The 10267-nt window shown below is 46.0% G+C and overlaps 1 protein-coding gene across 4 annotated transcripts in view; it reads right to left on the bottom strand.

Moving 5' to 3' along the window:
• Window positions 1-441: 441 nt before the first annotated feature.
• The window catches only part of LOC138632947 (AT-rich interactive domain-containing protein 1B-like), a 158672-nt gene continuing 148846 nt past the window's right edge, over window positions 442-10267 (bottom strand). For 3 of the 4 annotated variants that reach the window (XM_069718869.1, XM_069718871.1, XM_069718870.1), the window contains 8 exons: window positions 8532-8673; window positions 7732-7901; window positions 6673-6805; window positions 6427-6546; window positions 6214-6289; window positions 4719-5457; window positions 4324-4454; window positions 442-4053 (listed from right to left, as the gene is read on the bottom strand). In XM_069718869.1, the coding sequence (XP_069574970.1) occupies window positions 2230-4053; window positions 4324-4454; window positions 4719-5457; window positions 6214-6289; window positions 6427-6546; window positions 6673-6805; window positions 7732-7901; window positions 8532-8673 (3335 nt within the window). In that variant the 3' untranslated portion in view covers window positions 442-2229. The remainder of the gene's footprint in view (window positions 4054-4323; window positions 4455-4718; window positions 5458-6213; window positions 6290-6426; window positions 6547-6672; window positions 6806-7731; window positions 7902-8531; window positions 8674-10267) is intronic. The other variant, XM_069718872.1, reaches the window with a different exon arrangement.

Raw genomic sequence — 10267 nt, 5'->3', positions numbered from 1 at the left:
TTAATGAGCACACTCACATACAATTTTAGTCTTTCAAGCTTTGTAGGAGCAAACTGGATGAAGGAGGACGAGGGCTGTGGCTGCAACATGAACACATCATCTATAAAGCAACACCATTTAACCAGGAAATCAGTTAACCAACATATTTTGCATTGATTTTGACAAGTGGCGATTTATTGTCTGATTTTGCGTCTTGGGTAGAGAACGTGAGAAGCATTTTTTGGAGTATATTGATAGATATGGATTCAAAACGGACTCAGGGGAGACTGCTAATATCAGCAGGGTTGTCATGGAGTTTTGTCATTGTTCAGGCCACAGCAACGACGGGAGGTCCAAACAGCAAAACTGGATTAAATTAACATTTTTATTGAATAAGCAAAAATACACTGCAAAAATAAAAGGAGAGACAACTCAACCAAACCCCAAAAGCTGCCAGGAGACCAGCTGTCTGTGGAGAAGTTGGATATTAAGTCAGACAGTTGCTGCAATATAATTATTTATTCAAGTTCTACTTTAAAATAGCAGGTTGTCCAAGAAACAGTGACCTTTTCATTAACACCTTATTCATAAAGTTATTATGAATCAAATGTGTACTGAGGATGTCATTGTCAGCTCATTCCTATCATATTAATTCTATTAGTATCTTAAGGAGCAAGACAAATACAATCTTTAATACGCATCGCAGGCCTCTGAATAGCAGCCCAGATGAAATGTGTTGTGATCAGACAGAAAACAATCGGGTCATTTTATCACGTGTCTTTCAGACTCTTCCATGCTGCGGCCGTATAATAACACCATAAGGTGGTGGTTGCTCGGATTAATTATACATTATATTGAATTAAATCAATAAAAGACAGCCCAAGTAAGCAGTTGATGTTTGTTTTATTGGCCTAAGATTGTCTGGACATAATGCAACGTCTCCAGTGCTTAACGATGTTCATTGTACATTTATTTGTGACATGTGCAGCACAGAGTATAAATGTGTATACTGAAGAAACGAGACATGGAGTCATATGAAAAAAAGGCAATTTTTCTTTTTTTTACAATGAGCTCTCGGGACATTTTGAAGGTTCTTTTTCACATGTTTCTTTTCGAGCATTATGTAGATTCAAAAATATGCCCATTGACATGAATGGAGGACAGTAACGAACAGAAATATGTTCAGTTTCTTTACGCAACATCTCACCTAGATATCCTCTCACCCTGGCACTTCCATGTTTGATTACCAAAGCGATTGTTTTCTCAGCTATAATACAATGCATACAGGAATTTTTACATTGAAACATCAGGTACATCTGTCATGTTCAAATATTTGACCCCATTAACAAAATATGTATAATAACAATACCAAATTTTACCAACAATAAAAGCATTTGTTATAATAGTCAGAAAGTCCCCTCTCCTGCTATGCTTGATAGAGACAAAGAATCATGTGCGTCCATTGTACAACGGTTTATATACACAGTGATGAAAAAATACAGACATAACACAAGTGCTTAGGAAACACAAAGTTCATTTGTGAAAGTCATTGAGGCTATGATTGATAAATTAGACACTTCTTTTGACAGATGCTCCTCTCTGATGTTGATTGGCTGGTGCAATGCTGCCTCCTCGTGGCCTAAAGCACACACTGCAGGTGTCTTTGAAGACTTACATCCTCTTGTTTTTCAAAAGGGACAACTTGCTCTAGTCCTATTGCACAATGTATCTTCCAGCGATGGAGACATAAAACATTTCAATTTTAAAAAGTCAGTGTTTTTTTTTCCCCTCCACAACTGTTGGCAAAAAAGTTCAAACTACTGTACAGTGTCACATTTTAAATAAATATTCTCCATTAACAAAATGTTGATGAGTATATTAGCATTTATAAAACTGAAAAACATCTCATCGACTCAAAAGGAACCACGTAATTCAGCACCAAAATCTGGTGGCAGCTTTGGCTGAAAAAGTAAACAAACAGAAACAAACGACAAACAAAATATCAAACGTAGCAATCCAACACCAGCAGGTATTAAATATTTGTATTAAAATGAGCTTTCAAATCCCAAACCCACTGTTTTTTTTTAATGTGGCCCAGAAGCTATACATATATAGAGACATTTTGTTTACGTGGATATTTCTTTTAAAAAACACAAACATTTTCTGTCATTTTGATAAATAAAAATAGAAAACCACAGAAAGATCTTGATGACCTTAGTGTCTGCCGCGTGAGTCCTGCCTCTCCTCCTGTCATAATTTCCCTAAGTAAAACAGAACTTGGCAAATAATGGCGACCACTCCCGTGTTGAGCACCGAGGAAATGGAGATGTCTAATAATCTGCTTTCATACAGTACAAACTCTGTTTTGTTCTCCTGCACTTTGGCCATCGCCAACAAGCCTTTCGCCGCCCTGCACATCATGTTTACACTCGGCGGGTCCATCGCCGGGTGTCCCATGTGCAGCAAGCTGTGAGGGTTCTGCTGGTACTGCGCCATGCTAACGCCATCCTCCAAGAAGCCTACCAAATTACCCACGCTGCCCTTCTGCATGGCGATGGCGCGTGCCGCTGTGGGGTCTCCCTGCGCCAGGTGGGAGAGGACGGCCACGGCCATCTCCCTGTACACCTGCGCCTTCCTCTGGCCCACGTAGCGCACCAACACCGTAAAGAGTTTCTCTTGTCGGCTGAAAGGCGGCGTAGCCAGCAGGAGGTCGACGTTGCCTTCCTGGATGCTCAGCTTGCAGAGGCACTCCAGCACCAGCCTCTGGGGAGTGAGCTGGGAGTAGGGTGCCGCCGATGGGAACGGGTCCTGGGCTTCAGCTGAGGGGCAAACCATCCAGTGGAGAAGGCCGTCCAGGATGGGGAGGCAGATAGTGTCTGAGTAGGTGGAGAGATCCAGCTGGCCAGCCATGTTGGCAAGAGTGACCATGGCGTTCTCCCTGAGTAGACTCAGACACTCCCACCACCACTCCTCTTTTCTACCGGACAGCCCCCGCTCCTGCTGCTCGTCTCTCTGGTAGCCGGGGGGCGACCTGTTCCTCTCCGGGTGCAGGTGGTGCAGCAGGAGCAGCCGGCCCAGAAGAAGAACCAGAGCAGGGTGGCGTGACATATCCAAGTCGTTCCCGGGGATAAAGGACAGACTCCGGACGATGTTGGACACACAGAGGCACCGCTTGGACAGCGAGTCCTGCCAGGCGGGGGTCGTGGAGAGCGGAGCCTCGTCCAGGCAGTGGGGCTCGTCCTCCAGCAAGGTGATGCGGTCCTGCTCCCCATCTCGATGCACCCTGAATGGGTAAGACGGCAGAGACCGTGCAGGGTGGGCGTAGGAGAGGGCGTCCACCCTGGCACACAGAACATCGTCGATAGTAGCGGTGATATGTTTCAGCGGTTGTTGGTTTTCGTCGTCCGTCTTGTTTTCCTGCTTGTTCTCGTTCCCTATCCTGTCGTCTTCCCCGGCAGGCGGCTCGCCGCGGGGTTCAAAGTGCGTCTGAATGTGTGCGGTGGAGTCGCCTCCACCGGCCTGCCAGTGCAGCAGCCCGCTGGTGAACTCGGTGACGTAACCTAGGTGCTTGGTCATGTCTTCAATCAGGTCCTCTTTGTGGACAATCTTGATCGGGAGCTTATCATATTTGCTGGCTTGTTTAGGTTTGGGTTCTAACTCTGGAACAGGCTGGTCCACCGACTCCTTTTTACTCTCTGCTCCTCTTTCACTCTCCTCCTCTTCTTTCCCCTCTTTTTCTCCGTCTTCCTCATTCTCCTCCTCCTTTTTCACGCTCATGTCCAACTCCTGCTTCTCCTCGTTGGCCTCAGCCGGCTCTGCAGTGACAGCAGGAGCTTCCTCTGTGATGCCGCCCGCCTGCCGCACCAGCGTCTCTGCTCCCGGGGAGGACTCGGGCTCAGTTTGGGCCGCCGAGCCTGTTTCCTGGTCAGGAGGAGGTCCCTCTTTGTGGGTAGAATCAGAACCCAGAAGGCTTTTGTGAGCCACGGTCCCCACCTCAAACTCTTCCAGGATGCCAAAGATCTCAATCAGACAACGGCGGAAGTGCTCCACAATGAGCTCAAGGAATCCAGGCAACTGGTCAGACAAAGACAAGATATCATCACTGTCAACAAGGCACAAAGAAATCACACATGCTTCGCCAAATAGTTGCAGACGGTGAATGTAAGACAAGGATTCAAATCTAGAGAATCCTGAATCCTTCAGACTACAGTAAAAGTCAGAACGATGTAGCTGTCTTTAGATCCAGGTTTAAAGAGACATACTGTATGTACGTACGTCATAGCATGCTGTGAACGAAACTGTTCTGTCAGTCCACCGTGTGGTCACGTCATCCAATAATACTACCTGGGAGAGGTTAAAGGAGGCCACGGTGCTGTCGTCATACAGCAGGATGTTGATGGTGTCTAAAGCCCATGTGCTCTCTGCCAGCAAGCCAGACTTCAGAGACATCATCACACGCCAGGCTTCAGGCGTTCCTGGGAATAAAACAACGGGATTGATGGAACGATCAGAGTTCGTCCCAATGATAAAAGGGCCACGGAACAGAGCATGTCTTTAAATTCCTTTAATAAAACTCATCTCATGTTATGTTCGTTCTAAGTAGAGCTAAAATATTGTTTCTTTTATAGCATGAAACTCGAATTTTACAATCAGCACTGAATCTCCGTACACTCCAATTCACTCTTACTCACGACCTTTTTCAAAATCACGAACGATGTAATAACAGGACTCCGTCTCACCACTGTCCTTGGAGGTGAGCTTGCGTCGAGGCTTGAGGAAGGGCATGGTGGCCTCCACCGACCCCGCTGGGTAGTTGAGGTCCCTCCTCAGGTTAGGAGGAAACTGCCCGATGGGTCCGCTGCCCTGCGAGCCCATCATCGCCATCCCGGGCTTTGGCATCTTCATGGGTGACATGAAAGGTGCTTTGCTGGGTGACATTCGACAATCCATGGAGCGCTGGAAGGCCCCCGGGCTGGGTGCTCTGGGCAGGTGGTTGGCCATGGATGGGGAGTTGGAATAAGACGATGGCTGGCGGGAAGACAAGGGGGGCATGCCTCCCGCCGACGACATGTAGGGAGACTGACGGTGCCACTGCTCCTGCCCGGGCCGACCGTCCATGTCGTCCCTACCGATCGAGCCATAAGGTGGCATCTGTGACGGGGGCCCCTGCCTGTTGGGGTAGGGATAGCCGAGGTCTGTTCTTGAAGGCCACATGTTGGGCCCATCAGCAGCATGATTAGGAGTGGGCCCCCCACCCATCATACTGTGCTGGCTCTGGCCTGAGGGGGCCATTCGGTCGCGAGGGTAGGGGTAGGGAAACTGTCCCTGAACCGGTCTGTGTTCAGGACCGGAGTACCCACCGCCATAGTGGTTGTACATGTCCGGCTGCTGGTTGGTGTACTGTATAGCATACATGTCGCTCTCATGTCTCTTGGGAGGGGGGCCATACATTCCCTCCATTGGCCGTTTGTAGCCCTGCTGAAGCAAGAGCAAATATTTTGATATTAAAGCACACATCCGTTCTCATCATTTCAATGCTTTCACAAGCATAAATGGGTGAATACAAAGATATTACTAATAAAGAAAGCAGTAAAACAAAGAAAAAACATTGAATGGTTATTTTTTCAATAAAGTAATTATCATAATTATTCTACATACAATATTTTATAACATTTTGAGTTAAGAATTCAGCCAATCTGTGATAAACTGCACAAACCTGCAGCACCGTCTTATCTGTACACCGTGTGCTCATATCTGTGTATTTCTACATTTCTAAGTGTATATTTGTAGTTGCACATGTTAAAGAGTAGAAGGTCTGGTATGAGAGGAAATGTTTTGAGTTTTGAACTGAATCGAAGAGAAACGAGTGGTGGAATAAGTACATTTAAGATAAATATACTTAAGCCCTCTGGGATCACCTGGAAAATATATTCTCACAAATAAACAGGTATTTTTCTGAGTTTTTAGATACGGGTTCTTACAGGACAGAAATGGCAGAAAGAAAAAAAAAAAAAAGGATTTCATTGTGGTGCATTATTGACTTTTTTTGGGCCAAACTTTGACCTTGTAATATTTTCTGTCCAAAATTGCTCGAACTAATAGGATGTCTCGCTTGACTTCTTCTACAACGTTCCTTCTCAACAGAAAGTCGAGGAGTGCTGTGGAACCACCGTTTTTTTCACTTCACGGTAGAGATGAACAGGACCGAGCACATACAGATGAGCTGTCTCTCACCTGTTGCTGTGGGTACATCCCAGATGGATGCATCCCATATGGCATGCTGGGATACTGCTGGCTGTAGCCATCATGTCTGAAATAGAGGAGCGAAGGGAGAAAGAAGCTGTCAGTTACTGATTATAGCAAGCAAAGCCCATCACATAGAGCCATGTAGTTTCCCTACTTTCTCATTTCTCACTAAATACACCCATACATGCACAGAGCACTGACCTCTGCTGTGAAGGGTATCTGCTGGAAGAGTACATGCTGCCCTCACTGTTGGAAGGTCCCATGTTGTTCTGACTTCCGGGGGGACCCATGGTTCCCTCCATCCCCATCGCATGGTCCGGTCTAAAAATGAAACAGGACGTTTGTCATGCTTCACTGACATAAACACAACTGGTCAATATTTATTACATAGGAAATAATACGATACTCCAGACTCCTCGCCATCTCTGAGTGTGTTATTATACCCACCTCCTGTCATAGCCAGGCCCGTAGGGGTACTGCGACCTTTGGCTCATGCTCAGTGCTGACGCCGGCCGACCATACATGTCCTGCATGCCACCGCCGGGCATCTGGCTTGGTATATAAGGATCTGCTCCTGCCACTGTGGAGGTAGAAAGCAATCGAGCTAAATGCATCTCAAAATACTTTAAATAATAGTGACAGTTTAAACAAGATAGAAAACAAAACGGGGATTTTAAGAGCCGTTAAGAAGGGAAAAATTGTTGAACGATGATTATCCTGGAAACATCCAACAGAGACTTAAATGTGCTTCTTTTAAATGCATGAACCATATTTTCAGCCTGCCAGCAGGTGGCAGCCTCCATCTATGAATATTCACCACTTTCCATGATTAGACCTATTGTTCTGAGGCTGCAAGTGTTGTTATGCAGCTATCATCCACCATATTACTCATTCAGACTCCACTCTCCTCAGCCTTCAGAGGAGCCGGCATTCTTTCTAAAACCACTGTTTGTTCTGAAAACTAAACCACACCAGTTGGTCCGAGCAGGTGCTTCTCAGCGGGGTGGAAAGGATGAAAGGTTGAAAATGATGAGGATGAAAAGGATGAGCAAAGTTAGGATGAGACGGAGGCTAAGCTACAAGAACATCAGACGAGCTGGTGTGTTCTTCGATAAAGGGACGTGTGGTGTAACAGTTCACGTCTCCTTTCATAGTTCTCCTGGTAAAACACGCACACATCTGTCCTGATCTGAGATGATACGGTAACAAGACAAAGAATTAGACCAATGAGACAGATGAAAGAACAATAGCTTTGGGATACATGAGTCATTCTCACAAAGAGCCATGTAAGTTTATATGAAGTTCAAGGACGAAGTTTCAAATTCAGATCTCTTCATTTAAATGATTCATGCATGTTTGTTGAGGAGAATATAACAGCAGATTAAAATGGATTTCGGTGTAATTACATTAAAAAAAATTTTTTTTTAAAAAGAAGTCATAACGCATAAACAGGTTGAGGCTTTGAGTTTTAGTTGAAAGTGTGTTGGAGCATTATGCTTCACTCACTCTTCCTCATCCCAGCGAAGGGGTCCTTGGTGTCGTATTGCATCCTCATCATCATGTCAGGCATGCTGAGGCCCTGCTGGTAGGGAGCCGAGGGGGGCAGGGGGGCAGCACGCTTCTGGAAAGCCGGGTCGCTCACCTCCGAGAAGGGATCCTGCACGCTCACACTGCTCCTGGACAAAGAGAAGAAGGTCGGGAGGTATTAACTGTGTAAGTGATGTAAAATACTCCACATATTTTACTAATAGTAATCGCTAATTTTAAATTAATTTATGACTATGATTCTGTAAATTAGAGTAAACACGCAAAACCTTGATCTCAAAAGTAACTTGTGGTTATAGCTGGTAAATAACTGCAATGAGGTAAAAGGTACAACATTTGGATCTAAAATGGTGTAAAGCAGAAGTATAAAGCAGCATGCAAACAGTAATTCTAAAGTAAAAACACATAAAAAACGTTGGTGCAGGACTGAAGTAAAAAAATGTGTTCTTTTGTCATATACATGTAACATTGACTGAAAAGATGCCAAACAATAATATGACTTCTTAATATCATAAAAGAAGCAAACAGGACTTTGACTCCTTTCTCAGAGTCTTCAAACACAACTGTTGTAGTTTATAATCAAAATCAGCAGAAATGAAGGACGACGACAACAACAACAACATATATGTAAGTCTCACTAAAACATCTACAGGTTTATACCCATTCTGTAAATGAATGGAAGGAGTAACAGTTAGTAGGAAGTGTAAAAGCAGCAGAATCACTATTAGTGGCAGTGGGAGCACCATCCATCTGCGAGGTACCTGTTGGGGAGCAGCGGTGTGACCTGCCCCAGGGGGGTGGTGGCAGGGGTGGGGGGCTTCAGGTCCCCTGCTGCCTCTGCTGTGGAGCTGCTGCCGGAGGACTGTGGAGTCTGTGGGCCTTGGAGGGAGCCACCTGAATTAGCTGGGAGACAGAGGTCGTGTTATTATTACCAGAGCGAGACGATTCACAAAATACGCAGTTTAAAAATTGTAACACATTCAGACCGTAGGGCTCCCCGATGTCTTCAGATAGGATCTGGAAGCTGGTTTGAGTTTGAGCAGCCAGAGTGGGATTTTACTGCAGCAAGGTGCTGTATTAGAGAGATAACTTTGGGTTTAAGGCCAAAGCACTCACAGTGATGCCCTACATGAGAACTGAGCCCGAGCAAACAGCCTACATGAGGGCAGAGAAGATGGGAATGGAGGGACTGCTAAAGAGAGGCCAGTGGAGGAAGAGGGGAGGCGAGAGGAGGAAGAGGGGAGGCGAGAGGAGGAAGAGGGGAGGCGAGAGGAGGCAGGAGGAGAGGACGCAGCAGGGAGAAGGGAAGGATTTTTCTTTTGCCCACTCAGGCGGTCGCAGCACGGCTCTTAATTTGGAAGCCGTTTGAAGATGCGTTCGCTGTTTTTTTTAGGTGTGCTATGGACGTTATGAGGGGTTCATGTGGAGGGCTAAGCTCGGGGGCACAGATGTATTTGAAGAAAATTTGGTGTATATACAGTATCTACTAGCAGGATAAAAATCTAATTACATGCAAACTAATACTTCAGCAAACAAGAAGAACCTGAGAAAGCTTGTGCAGACGACATCTTGGAGTCTCAAACTGGGGTTAAAACAGCCAGCGTGCTCTCTCTCTCTCTCTCTCTCTGTGACACCACATTTCTGAGAATTTCTCTGTTCAGATGACGAAGAAATGCAGGTTTAATGGAAAATGTGGACCGTTCCAGCTCAAAGATGACAAAGATGGAGAGAGACAGAATATGAAAGTATCCTAATGAGCATTTAGTGTAAGAAGCCTTTTCTTTGGAAGAGCCTCTGTGGCCTTTCCCCGCACCACACGTTTCCACAGAAAAAACCCCGAAAGACTTCAGCTTTAAAAATTCATGCTAATTCTGAATTATTCAATGATACCCGCTGCCTCTACACCGTAGGAGACGGAGAGAGAGACAGGGAGGGGTGGTTATCCCACGATGGTGAGCAGAGGTAGGAGACAGGGCAGCGAGGGGCCAGCGAGCATTAGAGAATCTTCCCTTCCTGGATATCCCGGCATCAAACCCCCCAAAAAATGAACACACAAATGCACGAGGAGAAATGAAAACAGGGGTTGGCGAAGGTTAGGAGGTTTTCAGGTGACAGACAGCTACATAATACTGAGGGTGTGGTGGTGGTGGGGGGTATGGAGATGGAGGGGAGCGTCAACTCAAGTGGCCTCTGCTCCACATTTATAGGAAGAGAAAAAAACTGACAGAGGAAACGATGAGGGGGGAAAAAGTGTGCAAAGAGGCATGTGGCTGATGTTTGATGTGTGTGTGCACAGAAGCCTCCGTGTGTGTCAGTGGGTGACATAATCCAGAGAGGGTGGTGAGGGTGGTGGTGGGGGGTGGAGTCAGTCAGCTGAACCAGTTTTGTGAATGAAAGGTGACAGCGAGGTCGAGTTTGTTTACGTTCTGCATTCCTTTGCTCATTAACCACCACCACCACCACCACCACCACCACCACATAAACACACTCTCTGCCC

Source organism: Brachyistius frenatus, unplaced genomic scaffold (assembly GCF_029030835.1).
Source record: "Brachyistius frenatus isolate BFR_SWC_R1_liver_20210118 unplaced genomic scaffold, ASM2903083v1 Contig_201, whole genome shotgun sequence".
Lineage (NCBI taxonomy): Eukaryota > Metazoa > Chordata > Actinopteri > Embiotocidae > Brachyistius > Brachyistius frenatus.
The sequence above is the reverse complement of the archived record's forward strand: the minus strand, read 5'-3'. Positions and strand labels throughout refer to the sequence as shown.